The sequence below is a fragment of the Manis javanica genome, chromosome 3, assembly GCF_040802235.1.
Source record: "Manis javanica isolate MJ-LG chromosome 3, MJ_LKY, whole genome shotgun sequence".
Taxonomy (NCBI): Eukaryota; Metazoa; Chordata; class Mammalia; order Pholidota; family Manidae; genus Manis; species Manis javanica.
The window spans coordinates 138,927,275-138,946,893 of NC_133158.1; the positions used below are offsets into that span (position 1 = coordinate 138,927,275).

The window sequence follows — 19,619 nt, forward strand, 5'->3', positions numbered from 1 at the left end:
TCAGTGTGAAATTCTTCCAAATTCACTGTGTTCTTTCATATATCACATTATCAGCCACTGTTTCCCTCCACTGTCATTGTAATTCAGGAAGAGAAACCCTTCTTGATTATTCAATTTCAGAGAAATTATCAGATAGATATCTATAACCCTACCTTTCCAGTTTTTCCCAGAGGTCTTTATAGTGGTGGCAGATATGTTAGTTTTCATAATTTGTAGGATGAATGCACAACTACCATTTACTTAACATTCTGTGAATAGATTGTCCAAATTCTTTTCTGCCCAAAGACTAAGATCCAACAGAGGAACAAAGCACTAAGCAAAAAAGGACCACAGAAGGGACCATGGGAACAGAAAAAAGGCAGTAACAGAAGTCTAAAGATCCTTGAAGGTCCTTCACCTACTTCACAGCTCTGTCAAGAGCCAGTCAGCCATGAATAGAATGGTACATATTTTAGAGAATACGTGGGTATGTATTTCATTCTCTAACCAAAGAAGAAATTATATATGTGATAAGCTGACTACCACTGAATGCCACTTTTGGTGGAGCTATGTATGGTAGAGAAGTACATATATATACGCCTAGGAAAAACTTCCTCTTTAGAATACTGAATTTTCCTTTCAGAGACTCATTAATGAATCTTCCCAAACTGAAATAAGTGGAATTTCTATTTTTCCATTTCACTGATTTCTAAATTGAGTACTAAAATATCTCCATTTTCTGTTCTTTTTTTTTTACACACGCCTCTAAAGTGTTAGCAGATTTATTATTCATAATTTTTAGGATTAATAAAACTATATTTTAGTTAACTATCATGAATAAAATATAATACTAGATGCATGAGACTGTTAAAATTTCCTAACTTACCTCTCTTTCAGAAATCAATATGCAGAGCAAGGGCACAATCACATGCACCCAATTGCTCTTGCAGTTTCTTCTGCTCTGGGTGCTTAACGGGAAGTCACGCACTGAAGAGGACATCATAATCACAACCAAGAATGGAAAAGTCAGAGGGAAGAACTTGCCAGTTCTTGGTGGCACCGTAACAGCCTTTCTTGGAATTCCATATGCACAGCCACCTCTCGGTAGACTTCGATTCAAAAAGCCGCAATTCTTGACCAAGTGGTCTGATGTGTGGAATGCCACAAAATATGCGAATTCTTGCTATCAGAACATAGATCAAGGTTTCCCAGGCTTCCCTGGATCAGAGATGTGGAACCCAAATACTGATCTCAGTGAGGACTGTTTATATCTGAATGTGTGGATTCCAGCACCTAAACCAAAAAATGCTACAGTAATGATTTGGATCTATGGTGGTGGTTTTCAAACTGGAACATCATCTTTACCTGTTTATGACGGCAAGTTTCTGGCTCGAGTTGAAAAAGTTATTGTGGTTTCAATGAACTATAGAGTGGGTGCCCTAGGATTCTTAGCTTTACCAGGAAATCCTGAGGCACCAGGGAACATGGGCTTATTTGATCAACAGCTGGCACTTCAGTGGGTCCAAAAAAATATAGCAGCTTTTGGTGGAAATCCTAAAAGTGTGACTCTCTTTGGAGAAAGTGCAGGAGCCGCTTCAGTTAGCTTTCATTTGTTTTCTCCTAGAAGCTACCCATTGTTTACCAGAGCAATTCTGCAAAGCGGGTCCTCTAATGCCCCTTGGGCAGTAAAATCTCCTGATGAAGCTAGGAACAGAACATTGGTTTTAGCTAAATTTATTGGTTGCTCTAGAGAAAGTGAGACTGAGATAATCAAATGCCTTCGAAATAAAGATCCCCAGGAAATTCTTCAGAATGAAGTATTGGTTGTCCCTTCTGATACTCTCCTGTCCATCAACTTTGGTCCAACTGTGGATGGTGATTTTCTCACTGACATGCCAGACACACTACTCCAACTTGGACAGTTCAAAAAAACCCAGATCTTGGTGGGTGTCAATAAAGATGAAGGGACAGCGTTTTTAGTATATGGTGCTCCTGGTTTCAGCAAAGACAACAACAGTATCATAACTAGGAAAGAATTTCAAGAAGGTTTAAAAATGTTTTTTCCAGGAGTGAATGAATTTGGAAGGGAATCAATCCTTTTCTATTACATAGACTTATTAGATGATCAGAGAGCTGAAAACTACCGTGAGGCCTTGGATGATGTTCTTGGGGATCACAATATCATATGCCCTGCCTTGGAGTTCACCAAAAAGTTCTCAGAATTGGGAAATAATGCCTTTCTCTATTATTTTGAACACCAATCCTCCCAACTTCCTTGGCCAAAATGGATGGGAGTGATGCATGGTTATGAAATTGAATTTGTCTTTGGTTTACCTCTCGAAATACTTAATTACACAAAAGCTGAGGAGATTTTGAGTAGATCGATGATGAAACGCTGGGCAAACTTTGCAAAATATGGGTAAGTGTCAATTATTGTCATTGTTCTCTTTTGGTTTGGTTTAGTTTGGTTTTACTTAGCTTTGCTGTGTCTCTGGCATAGAATTCAGTGAGAACACACAAAGTCTCAACTATTTATTCTCTTTTTACCTTAAACTGGTTCTGTTTTTTATTATATAGTGAATTTCAATTCCTTGTGTGAGGGTACTTAAAAGCTATCATCAAATAACTTTAATGAAAAACATTTTCTGGTTTCCTTTCCAAAACACTGCAAAATACTTTAGCAGTGTTTGACAAAGTTTGTATGTCTGTAGATGTTTACCTTGAGACCCAAAATTACCATGACCACACATTTTTATCTTAAAATTATAGTGGTCACATGGTTAGTAAAGAGTAGGAATGTATCTTCTCATGCTTTTAAGCAATGGGACATGATACATGAAGAAACACGTGCCTGCTCAGGAAAATCGAAGGGCAAGATAGTGATGGAGTTGGCCCTCAGATTACCCAAAATAAAAAATTTTCCATTTTATCAATTTTTTTTTTAGCTAGTAAGTTTGTTCAGATCCTTCAGGTGACCAGTGTTGGACAGGAGGTGTAAGGATCTTCACGTAGCTAAACTGTTTTCCACTTGAGCAGTCATAGGGCTGATGTTGGGTAATCAGGGACATTATAAAATAACATTTTCTCTCATATTATATCATAATATGTTATAAATATTGTGATATTACACCAAGAATCAGAAGAAAAAATCTATTTGAATACATTCTCTAATCCATATATTTTCTAAATATACAAATTCATGTGTATAGAACATACATTTGGGGAACCCCAAAATGAATTTTATACATTGGAATAATTTGTATCAGTGAGAATAACAAAAGAAATAGAAATTTGAGAATCTATTTTTCAAGGGAGTTTTTAAAAAAACTCACAAATTGATTGATGCATTAACCCAATCAATCTCGTGTACTGTCTTTTATAATTGAAAAAATGTTATAGTGTTATTGTATTTCTGTTTGCCATTCTTCATTTAGAATTCCTGTAAATTCCATGTTACTGTATGTGTCTCTCTACAAGGTATTCATATGATATAATCTAAAAATGTTTGATATTTATCCACTGTGTATAAAGCCAAAATTCTTTCATCTGTCATTAAGAGGCATCGATAATCTTATTGTCACCTGTATTTCCCAACAACACCTGGCTGCTTGGTAGGCCAGTGATCTCATGAATACCAAAGATTTCAAGCTTTACTATGCATTAGAGCCTTGTTCTTGCTGTGTCTTGCTTTAGAACATCTACCCCTCTTTTTAATGACATAAGTGCTGCTATGTTTTTTAAGGTCCTGAGTACCTACATGTTTCATCTAGCATATTTTTAGTTCTTAGAGTTATAATTGCTTCAGACCTTTTTGTTACTCTCAAAAGAAGTTATTAACTGTAACTTGTATAAATGCTATCTTTCATTGTATGCTCATCCTCCTAAACTACACTAAGCTAGCTTCTTGACAGAGAAACTATGATTTTAAAGAATATTCATTAAAGTACTGACATGGGTATATATAATACTTAATAATAGTTAATGATTGAGAACAAATAGGGGTTAATTATGAGTAAAAATATATATTTTTTTCAAGATATGTAGGCTATTATATTATCTGTAGCTGTGCATTGCCTTATGCTTTCTCGACATCAACCTAAATTTCTACTGAAGGACGTCTTATTACCAAAGATGCACTAGAATTACTTATATCTCATTCTGTCCTCTCCCTAAAAGCCATATCCATATTACATAATTTGAATATGTTTTTAATTCTTTCTTATAATTCTGAAGATAATAAATAATTTAAGACAAAATATTTCATAAAGTTACTGTATTGATGACTCTAAGTTTTAAAGGACTTCATATTTTGTATGTTGAAATCATAAGGCAATTTCTATTTTCTTGTATCACTATTAGAATCCCCAATTTCCTGGGGATTCTAGTTTTCATCTGTTATTTACCTTCATGCTGAAGTCCTTTAGGCAAGATTGCCTTGTGCAGATTGGCAAGTTACAAATTCTGTTAGCCTTATTTTATCTGAAAATGCCTTTATTTTATTACAATTGAAGCATTTCTTTAAGTATATAGAATTCTGAGTAGTTCTTTTTCTTCTTCTTTCACCAGTTGAAAGATGTATTCCATTATTCTTCATCTCTTCTGTCCTGACGTGAAGTGAGCCTTTATTCGTATGATTTTCCCCCTGTATTGTGATATCTTTTTTCCCCATCTGATTGATTTCAGAATTTCCTCTTTATCTTTGGTTTGCAATAGTTTGTCCATAATGTTGCCAAGCATAATTTTTTTGTTCTTTGTTTCTGGGGGCATTTTTTGGGGTCTGAGTTTTACTAAGGTTCTTACTGATTTTTAGTGTCACAATTGAGATATTTGGGGTCAGTATTTCATCAAATATTCTTTCTGTCTCATTCACATTCTCAACTCCTTTTGAAATAAAATTATGCAGACACCAGGCTTTCACAATGGTTCCACAGGTCACTAATGTTCTGGTCCTTTTTCTTCAGTTTTGCTTCTATTTTTCAAATTAAACACTATGCATTAATTTCTCTACAATTTCATGAACTATTCTACCTTCTCCAATTTTTAGTTGAACCATCCAGTGATTTTTTATTTCACTTATTTTAGCTTTCATATCAAAAATTTCCTTTTCTAAATAGTTTCATTTCTTTGCTAAGAGTTCTTCCCTGTTCCCTATTTTAAAAAGTATTATTATCTAAGTTCTTGAACATATTAAAAATACCTTTGAGGTTTTGTTTGCTCACCCAATATCTGGTTCATGGGTTCAGTTTTTATTTTCCTACTTTTTTGCATTCCACTTCTTCCTAGACTTTGTGGATGTGCTGTGGACATCCCATACTATTTTATCATCCTCTGAAGAATGTATATTTCCACTGAATAATGTTTTTTTTAAAATTTTATCAGGAAGTTCAATTAAGGGATGTGTATAGACTTGAATTTGTCTCAAATGTGTAATAGGCTGTGTTTGATATTTTATTAGAGAGGATCCATGGATGGTCCATGGTACTTACTTTATAGACCTTCCAACTTGGCAGGACTTAAAGCACAGAAGTTTGTATTGTAAGGATTTGCAGGTACTTAGCTAAGAGTCTGTTAGGGCAGGATTATGCTAGATCTAATAGGATTCCTTACTTCTAATGTATGGTCTTCCAGGCTGCTGAACATTGAGTATTAAAGAGGTATTAATGAGATGGAAATAAATGAGGTGTTGACAATGTTATGAGAGTTATTCACTCCACCATTTCCCATCTCGTTTCTGCTCTCATCCCTGCAGCGTCTTCTCTCTAGTCGTCCTGTTACAGCATACCCTGCCTGTATTCAGCCCGAGCCTCAGCCAGAGATCTGTAGGCAACACCTGTAGAGAATTCTAGCCCACCTCCTTTGCCTACCTCTCTCCTGTCTGGACTCCTATCCCACAGGTCCCAGGTGCTCCTGTATCCCAGAACTCTTATTTCTGTCTCTTAACATCAGTGGAGCTACCCTACTCTGCTTAGGCTCAAACTCCCTGAATCTTAGACAAAAACTTATTCTCATGTGATCAACTATGGTAAAGGTGGACTCTGCCTTCTTCAAATGACACAGAATTGTGCTACTTACTATTCAGTTTCTAAAACTCTTTGCCTTGTTTGGTTCTTTGGTTGTTTGTTTTGGGAGGGCTTATTGTTGTTTTGGCTTTTTTGTCCAGTGTTCTAATTTTTTATGATGGGAAGGCTCTCCACTTTCATCCACTCCACCGTGAATGGAGATGAAAGTCCAACTTGTCCCCCCATCTGTATTTTAAGACAATTTTAACCTTTGTAGTTCTCATTCAATTACATGAAATTTATTCTTTCAGTTACTTTAAGACATCTTATCAATTTCCAAGATACACAAAATCCTTTTTAATTGGACATGTTGGCAAAAATAAAGGAAACATTATTTTGTGGTAATAAAAATTGTATTCAAATTGGTATCTTTAAATGCAGTGTTTGAGATTCCTTACAAAACAGAAACCACAGTATCATCTCAGCCTTTGCTAATTGGAATTACCACCTATAAATACTTTGCTTTCTCTTGTTTTTCCCTCAATCCCATCTCTAAAAAAGAACTTAAAAATCTTTTACAAATAGCACACAGGTCCATTTATGCATTACACCCATTATCTTACACTAATATATGTTGAAATATCAACACAACCTACATATATACCCATTGATCATTCATCCAAGCAGTAACTTGATAGCCAAGAAATTAAATAAGCAGCACTCCATGACATCCTTTCAGCACTACCTCATTGATACAGGAAATTGGTCAAATCAAACTTGATTTATCAGAGAGACCAGAACAGCTAAAGAAGGAAAATAAGCCAAAACACAATTAGTAGCACAATGTAAGATAGAGGAGGATCATTATTCCAGGACCCCTCTAGTTGCTTCCTATCCTTGCAGAGCATCTTCATTTACTATATTCTCTCTTGGTGCTATATTCAGAGATCCTCCAGTACATAAGGCAAGAGAGCCATTCATGATGTAGTTACACAGTTTTCTCAATTATATGCTACAGTCCTGCTCTGCCCAGCATTAATGCTTCTACAGATACTATGTATGTATAACATTAGGGAGGTAACTTAAAATTCCCTACTGTTTTTCCTTATCTGTAGAATGGAAATTCGAAAATACCTCCCTTCTCACATGGTGAAATATACATTATAATTGCATTCTTCTTTTCCATTAAAAAATAATAATTTTTCCCCAGCAGGCATAAATTACTTCAATCTATTCTTATCTGAGACTAAACTTGCTTCCCCCCAAAAATGTACAATTGTTTAACTTTCTGGTTCAACATTAATTAATCAATTAGGTTTTCAAAGAAATAAAGAGAAACTGCAAAATTTAAGCAAGTTACTTGCTTCTGTCTTTTCATTTATTTAAAGATCACTTATTCAAAGGTGCTGTAAAGCGGTTAACGTTCTTAATGCATGTTTCACCAGAAATACACATTCTGACTCAAGTCACTTTTCTTTTGTCCTATTTTGATATCATGAAGCCAAGAAATTTACTTAAAAAGTATTTGTAAGTAACTTCATAGCAGAATAACTGCTGCTATTCTCATGTATTCTATTTATTTATTATTTAGTCCCTCATGTTATAAGGAAGTTTATCACAAAAAGAACAATTTATTAAATGGGAAAAAATGTATTACTAAACTGCCAATCTCTTGGTTCACTATCTATAAAAAATAAATATGAATAGTTCCTGATTTTTGTACTGGGACTTAGGTGCAATTAAATTAAATGCTAAGCCAACCAAAGATTAACTGTGACTCAAGAATATTAACTTTCATTTCCTTGTATTATCCATTCACCAAGCTGCCTTCACCATGAATGACTGAAAGCAGTCATTAAATATGCTTAATAAATGCATTTGGTTGCAAACTTACAATTTTAACATGTTACCACCCTGATACCAGCCTGGTTAATGATACATGGGTAAGGACAGAAAACAGACTAAAATTAGACATCATGAGATATAGAGACATGTTTAAGTTTGTGAAATACTCTCATCTGGCCATCTAGTGCAATTACTATCAGGCTTATAATTAGGTTTTCTGACAGATAATAGTTCATGTGATTTCCAGAGTGAAGAAAAAAGTCCTTACCCTTTGATTCTATAATTATTTGTGGTACATTATCATAATTAACCTAACTGGAACATTTTGATGACATCACAAAAGGGTCAGGGTTCAAATCTCCTGGGATGTATTCTATTGCTATCATAATAACATCAATGTTTTATCACTTTGCATCTTTTTTCCCCTGGGGAATTAAATGAAGAATTACTTAGTAGAGAGTAAAACAGTGTTAGCTGCAGTGTTCCTGTAAAGTATCTTAAGTTTAACAGATACAATATAAATGTAGGTGAGAAAAATATACGCATTAGTGTAACAATGGAGGAACTATGTTATAGGATATTTTAAAGTGTACATAAGATCACTTACAAAACCATTTCAGAGTGCAGCAATATTTCACCATCAGTGACAGTGGAAGGAGAAGAAGAAACCAGATTCCCTGAAGGGCTACATCGATGAAGATAGCCATAAAACTTAAACATGTTTGAAAAGTGTTTTGAAATGCTTTATCACAGTCGAGTATGGGAAAACTAATGATTTTGTAGTATAAAGGGTCTCATTAAAACATGGAAAATCATATTTATAGGATCCATTTCCTTGGAAATAACATGTGATTTGTTCTCTCTCTTCAGCCAAATGTTTTGTGTATTTGGAAAAAGTATAACATTCCATCCATCTGTAAATCTTAAATTCAGTCTGAAATTAGACTTATTCAATAGTTTTTTAAAAACTAAAAATAATAATTTTAGTAATTTATGTATAAATGAAATATTTCAAAAGACTTGTCAGGTATACAAGAGCAGTTTAAATATCACAAAGTAACAATGCAGTAGCCACAATGTTATTTTAAAAACTTTAGTGAATGAAATACTATCTTTCTCCGATTGTGCCATAATCAGATATGACTGAAATGTGTTCGGTCACACTAAAAAGTTCCAAAAAATTATTCTTGCTCCAACTTTCCTTGCCAAACAATAATGCTCAAGATCAGAATGCTAAAAAACATAACTCCACCCTCTTTTATTTTCTCTTTGTTATTTTTTTTCCTGGACTCCTTCATATTAGCACAACAGGTACTATTAACCTGTTGGGATGATCTATAGATTTATTATAAATGAAATGTTAGTATTAACTTGTCAACAGTTTTCTGTTATATAAAGTAAGCAAGTCTTTATCTTATCTAAATTAATTAATTTCAGTGTATCAGTCTTTAAGAATTGATATCAAAATAATATTTGTTTTATGACTACATCTAAAATATTAATTATGAAAATGTGTTATACTTCATAAACCATTATAAACCAAAATAACAGCCCAATCATGTCAAGTGTTTGAATTTCATGTTTGCTTAAAACCCACTATGCAACATGCTTTTGCTAGTTTGATAATATTTCTGCAAGTATGAAAAATTACCTTGAAATAAAAATCTACACTTTTTAATAGACCACTAGCCAATCACAAGTTTAATTTTTTTGTAAGGTTGGGTAACATATTGCGGAGTATTATTTATTCATTCTTCCATTAGGTCATTCAATATATCTGAAAGCCTGGTTGCACCAAGAATAACGTAGGTGATGGGGATACAGAAGTAATCAACATATACACAGTAAAAGAGGAAAAAACAAAAGGAAAATAGTGGGGGAGAAAAAACATAGAGAAAATCTCTATCTTCAGGGGCCATATAATCTAATAGAAGGAAAAAGACAATAAACAAATATGTGATATGTCTTATAATGATCAGAGCTCTGACAAGATACTAAGCAAAATTAGTTAGCAGCACAGAGCAAGCCATGAGTGGAACGCGGTGTAATGCGTAGAGTGGCAGCCCCTGACAAAGTTGTATTAGAATGGAGTGAATCAGTCATGTGGATATCTAGGGGAGAGTTTTCTCAGAAAAGAAAGCAGCAAGGACCTAACTTGAGAGACAAGCTTTTAGGATATTGCAACTAGCAAGAAAGCTAGTGTAGCTGGAAGAATATATGTGAGGGGAAAGTAGTAGAAGGTAAAGTCAAAGAGTACAGAGGGTCAGATATTTAGAATCTGAAGCTTAGATAAGTCTTGGGAATTTAATCTGAATGAAATGCTAAAACATCTAAGAGTTGGGGCAGTTGAGTGACATAATTTGACTGATGCTTATAAACATCTCTCTAACTGGTAGGTAAATTAGGATGAAGAAGAGAGAAGAGCTAGGAAGTTATTACGGCAACCAAGCTAAAAAGTGATGGCATGTTGGATTAGGTGCACATTGAAAGAAATGGTCAGATTCAATATATACAGACGTACCTCAGAGACATTGCAGGTGCAGGTCTAGATCACTACAATAATGTATATATCACAATAAAGTAAGTCAAATGAATTTTTTTGTTTCCCAGTGAATACAAAATGTGTTATGTTTGCACTGCAGTGTAGCCTATTAAGTGTAAAATAACATTATGCCTACAAAAACAATGTGTATACCTTAATTTAAGTATACTTTACTGCTAAATAATGCTGATCACATCTCAGCTTACATTAAGTCATAGTCTTTTGCTGGTCGTAGGTCTTGTCTTGATGGGTGCTGACTGTTCAGGGTGGTAGTTGCTGAAGTTTGGGTGGCCGTGACAATTTCTGAAAACAACAATGAATTTGGTTGCATCAACTGACTCTTACTTGTACAGTTTCTCTGTAGCACATGATGCTGTTTGATAGCACTTGACCCACAGTAGAACTTCTTTCAAAATTGGAGTCAATCTTCTTAACCCTGCCACTACTTTGTCAACTGAGTTTATGTACTGTTCTAAATTTTTGGTTGTCATTTCAACAGCCTTCATAGCATCTTCACCAGGAGCAAAATCCATCTCAAGAAACCACTTTCTTTGCTCATTCATAAGAAAAAACTTCTCATCTGTTCAAGTTTTATCATGAGATTGCAATAATTCAATGACTACTTCAATTTTCAGGCTCTACTAACTCAAGGTTTCTTGCTGTTTCTACCACATCTGTAGTTACTTTCTGCAATAAAATCTTGAACCCCTCAAACTCACCCATAAGTTTGATCATGGATGATCATGAAGAAGCTTAGGATCAACGTCTTCAAAACTCTTATGAATATTGGTATTTTGACCTTTTCCCATGAATCATGAATGTTCATAATAGCATCTAGAATGGAGAATCCTTTCCAAAAGTTTCAATTTACTGTTCCCAGGTCCATCAGAGAAATCACTCCCTAGGGCAGCTATAGTCTCATGAAATGTATTTCTTAAATAAATAATAAGACTTGAAAGTAGATGTTTCCCCTTGATTCATGGATTGCAGTATAGATATTGTGTTTGCAGGCATGAAAACAACATTCATCTCATTGTACATCTCCTTCAGAGCTCTTGGGTGACCAGGCGCATTATCTGTGAGCATTATCTGTAATATTTTGAAAGAAATGTTCTCTGATCAGTAGGCCTCAGTAATAGGCTTAAAATATTCAGTAAACCATGTTACAAACAGATTTTCTGACATCAAGGCTTAGTTGTACTGATTGAGTACAGGAAGAGTAGACTGAAGATAACTTTGAAAGACCATAGCATTTTCAGATTGGTATATAACATTGGCTTCAACGTAAAGCCAGTAGCTGCATTAGCCCCTAACAAGAGTCACTCCACCCTCTGAAGCTTTGAAGCCAGGATTTTTCTCCTCCTCTCCAGGTTCCAGGAGGCATCTTCTTCCAATAGAAAACAGTTTTGTCAACATGGACAAATCTGTTGTTTAGTGTAGCTCTCCTCATTACTTATCTGAGCTAGATGTTCTGGATACTTTATTGCAGCATTTTGTAGCAAATGTAGCTGATGTAGAAACATCAGCATTTGCTGCTTCACTTTGCACTTTCATGTTACAGAGACAGCCTCTTTCTTCGAAACTCATGAGCCCACGTCTGCTAGCTTCCAATTTTCTGCTGCAGGGTCCTCACCTCTTTCAGTCTGCATGGAATTGAAGAGAATTAGGGTTTTCCTTGCTCTGAATTAGACTTCGGTTTAAGGAAATGTTGTGACTGGTTTGATCTCCTATCCAGCCCACTAAAACTTTCTCTCTATCAGCCATAAAGCTGTTTCACTTTCTTACGATTCCTGAGTCCACTGGAGTAGCGATTTTAATTTTAATTTCCTTCAAGAACTTTTCCTTTGCATTCACAGCTTAGCTAACTGTTTGGCACAAGAAGCCCAGTTTTCTGCCTATCTCAGCTTTTGAAAGCCTTCCCCCCTAAGCGTAATTGTTTTATCTTTGTATTTAAAGTGGAAATATCTGATTCTTCCTTTCACTTGAACATTTAAAGGCCATTGTAGGGCTATTAATTGGCCTAATTTCAGTATTGTTCTGTCTTAGGGAATAGGGAATGGAAATGGAGAGAGATAAGGGAATGGCTGGTCAGTGGAACAATTAGAATACATACACATTTACTGATTAAGTTTACTATCTTATATGGGTGTGGTTTTTGGTGCTCCAAAACAATTACAGTAGTAACATTAAAGATCACCATAGCAAATATAATAGTAATGAAAAAAGTTTGAAATATTGTGAGAAATACCAAAATGTGACAGAGATAGGAAGTAAGCAAATACTATTAGAAAAAAATGGTACCAGTAAACTTGCTCTATGTGGAATTGCTGCAAATCTTGAATTTGTTAAAAGTGAAGCTATCTGAGAAATGCAATAAAGTGAAGCATGATATAATGAGGTATGCCTGTACTTTGACAAAAAATCTGACAGTATTTGCTGAAAGATTCATGTGGAATATGAAAAATAAGTGAAGATAATACAAGGTTTTTGACCTGAGCCACTGCAGGAGTCACTGTGATCAGGGCAGGCTGACTGTGGGAGGATATGGCTGAGATTGTGTAATCAAATGTGCTATTCTAAACATTTTAAGTTTAAGGTACCTATTTTGCAGCCACCTGGAGCAATAAAATAGCTATTCTGATACTGAAATCTAGAAATCAAGGGAGAAGTAGTAGCTAGAGATACAAATTTGATATCTAACAGATGTATATGGCATTTAAAGCTGTGACACAGTGTATCACTTATGAAAACTGTAGACAAAGCAGATATCTGAGCACTTCTAGGTTAGAGATCAGGAGAAGGAAGAGCATCCAGCAGAAGGAGTGAGTAGCAAGGTTTAAAAGGGCAGCTAGGAGAACAAAAGCTCTCCCCAAGACCAAGAAGCCATTTCAAGGAGGGAATGAATATTTGCATCAAATATAGAATGAGTATAATGAAAACTATATGAAACTTTGTAGAAAGGTCTGTGTGTTTAGACATGTGAAGATTATTAGTAGCAAAAATAAGTGATGTTTTGATAAAATGGAGGGACCTAAAACCTTAATGGAATTTCAGAAGAGAATGGGAGGAGAGGAATTTGAAATTGCAATTTGCATCAGCTTTTTCAGACACCTTTACTGTGAGGTGGAGCAAGAAAATAAAATCAGGGGTTGTGGGAACAAAAGACAGCAGAAAGCTTTTTGACTGTGTGAACCTGAATACATACAAAGAGGCACAAAGAGAGGCAAACAAGCATTTATTTGGGGTTAAATAATTTCAATTTGGGGAGCACACACTCAGAAACCCAAATAATGTCCTGCTTTTAGAGTGAAAGCAAAGAGTTTTTATGAGGAAAAGGAAGGGGGCAATTTCATGAGCTGAAGGAAAGAAAAAAAGTTTTTCTATGGGTGCTAACAAAATAAGTTACTCTGGTTTATATATTAATTGACTGCTGGCTTTATCTTCAGAAAGTCCATGAGTATCAATCTTGTGACTAAGATTTCCATTCTCCTGTTGACTTCTCAAACATTTGCTTAAAACAAATGCAATTTTTGCCAGTTCTTTTTTTCCCAACGGTTTTTGCCCAGTTCAAACAAAAGCAGGTAGGGCAGTTTCTCTGCAGCAGCCATTCCAGCTCCCTTTAAAAATGGCTCCAGTCACATCAGTATTTCACATTTCCATTTTTGATCTAGATCATTCTCTGAGAGTATCGGTGGTCAACCATTGGAAACATTGCTGATCAGTCATTAAACATCGTTCATCCCTCATGGCAGGAAAGCTCATTCTCAGTGTGACATGTTCCATATTGGAGGGAAGGTGATTTCCTTAAGAGTCCTAGGTCACATTTGGACAACAAGAGCACCAGAGGGGAGAAAGGTTTTACCGTCAAGTCGCTTTAGGGCCAAATGCCTTCCATAGTTTCCAGAACTTCCTCATGTGCTGTCTCTCATAAGACTTAGAAGTCATTTCAAACTGCTCAGTGACCATTAGCTGAGTGGCATCTTTATAACATCAAGCTATATGTAAGAGAGAAAGTTTTGCAATGACTAAAATTCCAACGATAGTAAATGAAATGCCGAGTCCAAATTGGAGGATTGTCCTGAACGAGGAAGCAATTCCAGAGGGCAGCCAGCTACAAAGACCAAAGAACCATGGAGTGTCAGTGACACTGCATTTAACCACTTGGTTTGTGCTCAGATTTATCTAGTTCTGTTTCTACATCAGGAGAGAGGCATTTACTCAAGTACAACCAGAGGTGTTTATGGTAGAACAAATGCTCCCTTGTTCAGCTAGGAGGTAATCAAGAGCAAATCTGTTACCTAACACAACAGGTAAGGGAATCCAAATATTTTTCTTGGGTGGCAATTGCTTTACCTGCATATTTTGCCTTATCTCCCAGGATTTTAGATAGATTTCTAGTTAAGTATACATTTATGGCAGTACCTACTCAAAAAAGAAGTCATCCAAACTTGGCCGCTTGTCTAGGATTGGCACCCCAGGGTGCTGCACACCCTTGGCTATGTCCGCAACCAGTGCAACATGGTAAGTCTGTTAAATAAGTTTCAAGGTGGCCCAGTGCTAAGTGCCAGTGAAAGAGGTGTAACCACTAATCCAATCATACAATGGGCTTTATTTTGATAAGGATTTAATAGTATGATCCCCATTGGTATTTTTGCCAAATACAAGTGAAAAATATACCCTCAGGGAGCACAATTTATGAAGTCATTATAATAAAATCAATTAAACCAGAGGTTTGAGAGGTATGAGCAATTGAGAAAGTTATCTATAGGTAGACTATGACTAAACTGAGAAATATCAGGTAATCTTAAATTTCTTTTTTGCAAATATCATTCTTTAAATCTTTTGCTTGAGTGTTCAGGCAAGGAAACCTAGGAGAAGTCCAAGAAAGCCTCAGTCTATGTGAAGGTTCAACAATACAGCTAAAACAGAAAGTTAGGGGAAGAATGGAAGAAAGATTGGTGATTAAATGTACTAAAGGATCTCCAGAATCATGTATAGAGCAAGACCTCTGAAGAAAAATTCAACAATTTGTAGGTTCCCACCATGTACAAGGTGTTGGAATATGTAGAAAATGGAATTGTTCTTCCAGGCAAACATCAAGATGAAAAAGGGCACAATAATGATTATAGCAGGTGTTTGACTTCTAATTATTATTCAAGAGAGGATCAATATTCTGGGACAAACCAGAAAGGTTGAGTTACCAAGAATCGAAGTTTGTCACTGTTACAAGGTAGGTCAGAAAGATTAAGAGCAGAGTCAGAACAATGTTTCTAAGTATACAGCCCTGGTCCAGAGTCTTGGGAAAAGTTATTCATGTCAAACACTGTCTGCTACAGTTCCTAGCAATATTTAATTCTAAATCATTCTATTGGCTGGATGGTCCAGTTGGGAGCAGGGCACTTTCACTTTCTTTAAATGAGAAACAGGAATCCAAATGTCTATACCATTAAGGTGAGCAAGTGGATTTGTTAGGAGAACCTGATATGGTCCCTTCCACCCTGGTTGTAAAGAGTCCTTTTGAAAATGTCTTTTCCCTTTTCACCTGGTTGTAGATTATGGTGTTTAATGTCTTCGTCTTCCAAGAGCTTACTGTAGAAAGATTGTTCTATCAGGCTGTGATTTTTATCAATAGCTTTAGCTATTTACTTATAATATAAAAGCATGTCTCCTTTAGCCAGTTGGAAATCAAAGGCAGATAGAGCTAAATGCATAGGTCAACATGTAATTATTTCAAAGGATGAAAGCTTTATGTTTACCCAAAGGGACAGATCTCAGGTTCCAGAGGGCCAGAGGAAGCACCTATGGCCATGTTAGCTTTGCTTTCCACAGTTTCTGAGGATTGGCAGTGATAGGCACAATGGAATTGTTGTAGTATGTGCCATACCTCACATACTTATTTCATAGCATGACTGGTGAAGTGCATTTCTCAGTCACTTTGTAATTTAGAAGTTACATTCCACATAGGTATAAACTTTTCTAACTGTGTCTTAGCAGTGGCTGTGGTGGCAGATCAGCAAGGGAATGCCTCTCCCCCGTGAGAAAACATACAAATCAATACAACATATCTATAGCCTTGGGAAGGAGGCAACTGGATAAAACCCATTTGCCATACCTCAAAGGATCCAGTAGATTGATTAAAAAGACCAGGTGCTATCTGAACAGGGTTTCCGGAGTTGAATTATAGGCATATAGCACAATGGGGCTTTCTTAGTAGCCTGAGATACATTTCACCAACAATATTGTTTCACAAAATAAATTTGTCAGATGATTAGTGGGTCACCTGATGAATCATTTCAAGCAAGGTTTTTTGATTTTTTGTTTTTTTGTGTTTTCTTTTTCCCCTTAATTCTAATAGTATTGATTTGTTACTTGGGCCACACCAAATATTTGTAAATGGCATGAAAATACAACTGTTCTCAGTGCAAAAATTCTTTCCTGGTAAGGTGCTCTGTATTTCACAATTTGAACTCTGCCTTTGGAAGAAGCTCAAGGTCAGCAATAACATTTTCAGTTTTAACGGACCTTAGGTCCTTAGCTTTGTGCTGCGTGGTCAGCTAGATTGTTTCCTTTTGCCTCATCCAAGTGAAGTTTAGAATGCCTAAGGATTTTGATAATCACCAGGACAGATGGAAGTTGCATTGAATTTAGTAATTCTTTGACAAAGTTCCCATTTTTAATTTGGGATCTTCTGAACACCAGAAATCCTTCTTGTTTCCATAGCATACCAAAATCATGAACAACCCCAAAGGCTTACCAACTGTATAAATATTTGCATTTTTGTCTTTAGCTGAAATACAGACTCCAGTTAGAGCATGCAGTTTAGCTTGTAGGGCTGAAGGAGCTTTCCTCAGTGGTGCTGCCCTGACCACATCTAAAGGAATTGTATCAGCGTACCCAGAACCCTGCATTCCCTCATTATCTTTAAGAGCCATCAGTAAACCTTGAGCAAAAGGCATTCATGATAGGAGTTTTCTGTCAATCAGCTCTAGGAGTCAGTAGTTGGTCAAAGTTAATCAGTTATGAGGCGTTTTGTCAGAAGGAAAATGAAGAACTGCAGGATCAAGACTGTTAGAGTGAGTGAGAGTAAATGAGGGGAAATCAGAGGTAAGAGTTCATTGTTGACTGGCAGGAGATGCTGAGTACGGTGGGATTCTGCAGGACCTCTAGTGAGTAAGGAACACAGATACTAAGAGGTAAACCCAGGACTTTTCCTTTGGTGGATTTAGTGAAGGCTGCTGTAGCTGAGATTGCTCCCTTTTGCCAGTGGGTCTAACTGCTGGCTGTAATTGCCAAAAAGTCTATGTTATTCCCCATAGTTTTTGTGTAAGCACCCCAAGGCATTTCCTTTTCACTAATAAAGAGGAAAAAGGGCAGCTCATAATTAGGGTGCCAAAATGGGAATGAGCTAAGTCCTTTTAATTAACAAAAAGCCATATGGGCCAAGTCTATGAGGTTGGTTTTGTCAAGTTTTCATAGGTATACAGGGTCAGCATATCAGGGAGAAGTTTGGTATCTAGTTCCTACAATATCCTGCAAGGCCATGGAGTCTACGAAGTTGTCTTTTAGTTTGTGGCTTTGAAGAATTTAAAATGTCTTGAAGACTTTCAGGATCCAAGAGGAGTCCCTCATTTGAAATCAAATGTCCCAAGTACCTGGGTTGTGTCTGAACAAATTGAAGTTTTTCTTTAGATACCTAGCAGCCTTTGGTTGCTAATGGTTTAAGAAGGTGGACACTATCCTTTCATACGCTTCTCATGAGGAAAGAAAAGGAGGAAGTCATCTATATATTGTAAGAGCTGACCCATATGAAAAACCCGTGTGTGTAAACCTGGCCTTAAGATCGTGCAAAAAGTGGGAAGGGCTTTCAGAGTACCCTTGTGGCATGACAGTCCAAGTGCATTGTTACCTTCCCAAGTAAAGGCAAGGACAAATGACTTTCAGGATCTATGGGTATGCTAAGAAAATAAAGCACACAGAGATTAGTGACTGTAAAGAATTTACTCTTTTAGGAATAAAGGTCAGAAAAATATAGGGATTACAGACAACCGGGTGCTGGGGAATGACAATATTGTTTATGGCCCCAGGGTTCTGAACAAATCTACATCCTCATCCATGAGGTTTGTTTAGAGGAAAGATGAGTGTGTTGCAGCAAATCATAAGACCTTTAGCCTTATATTCCTTTGCAATTGGTCTAATTTGAGCAAGCTCTTCAGGATTTAAAGAGTGCTGCTTAGTGTTAAAGAGAGGCTGCTACCTGAATTTTTACTGGAGGAGCTGACTAGGTCTGTCCAATGTCTTTTGTGAATTTTGCCCAGATCTTGATAGTTTTCACTGAGAGGGCTGAGCACTCTGATTCCCTGTTAGTTCGTTTAAGAATAAAACAGAATTGTTGAAGGATTTTCAGTGCTCCTGGAGCTGGAGGCTGAATCAACGTCAAGGATTATTTTTCCCTTTTAAGAAAGGGAGATGACACATGATATTTTCCTAAGAAATCTATTTCCAGTAAATGAATGATCATCTGTAGTTAAAAAGTCAAGGGAAGAAATTTATAAACTGCTATAGAGTTATTAGAAACTTCCCTTTTTCGATTTTTCCTCTACTCTGAGGAAGGGGTTGTTTGCGTCTGGTGGGGCTGAGCACAGAAACAGTTGCCCTGGTGTCAACCAAAATAATGAGAGCTTCATTTCTGATTGTCATGGAGGTTTGTCCTAGATGGTTAAGAGAGAAGATTTAAAAAATAAAACAACAACAACAACCTTACTTTCCCTTGGAGCAGTCTCTCTGCATTGAAGGGGCTGAAGAGACAGTTACTGAAGCTGTAAATTCATAATTTTAGCTCTCCGAGAGCTGTGTCCGAGCTAAGTGTCAGCTAGGTTGATTAGGTCAGGAATAGAAGACGTCCTCATTTCATACCAGTTTTTTTAACAAGAAGGAAAAGGTGGCGGTTCAGGCTGTTTATAAACAGAATAGAAGGCAAACAACCTTTGTAGAGTCCATTCAAAGGAAGCTTAGAATGTTCCTTAAAAATAATATAGTAATCATGAAGAGGTTCATCAGGTTTTCAAATACAGGCCTGAACTTTATTTCAATCAATTTACTCAGGGAAGGCTTGGAGAATAATGTCATATAACCTTTTTGCTAATAGCTAGGCAGTGTTCATTTGTCAGGTGAAAGCAATGGGTTTTTATGAGGGAAAGGATGGGAACAATTGCATGAGCTGAAGGAAAGAAAAAAGTTTTCCTATAGGTGTTAGG

General features: G+C 36.2%; 1 protein-coding gene across 2 annotated transcripts in view; it reads left to right on the forward strand.

Annotated features, from left to right (window-relative positions):
• Positions 1-19,619, forward strand: part of BCHE (butyrylcholinesterase) — a 48,034-nt gene that overhangs the window by 4,940 nt on the left and 23,475 nt on the right. Inside the window, exons 2-3 of one of the 2 annotated variants that reach the window (XM_037002770.2) lie at positions 286-466; positions 877-2,398. In XM_037002770.2, the coding sequence (XP_036858665.2) occupies positions 885-2,398 (1,514 nt within the window). In that variant the 5' untranslated portion in view covers positions 286-466; positions 877-884. The remainder of the gene's footprint in view (positions 1-285; positions 467-876; positions 2,399-19,619) is intronic. The other variant, XM_017671171.3, reaches the window with a different exon arrangement.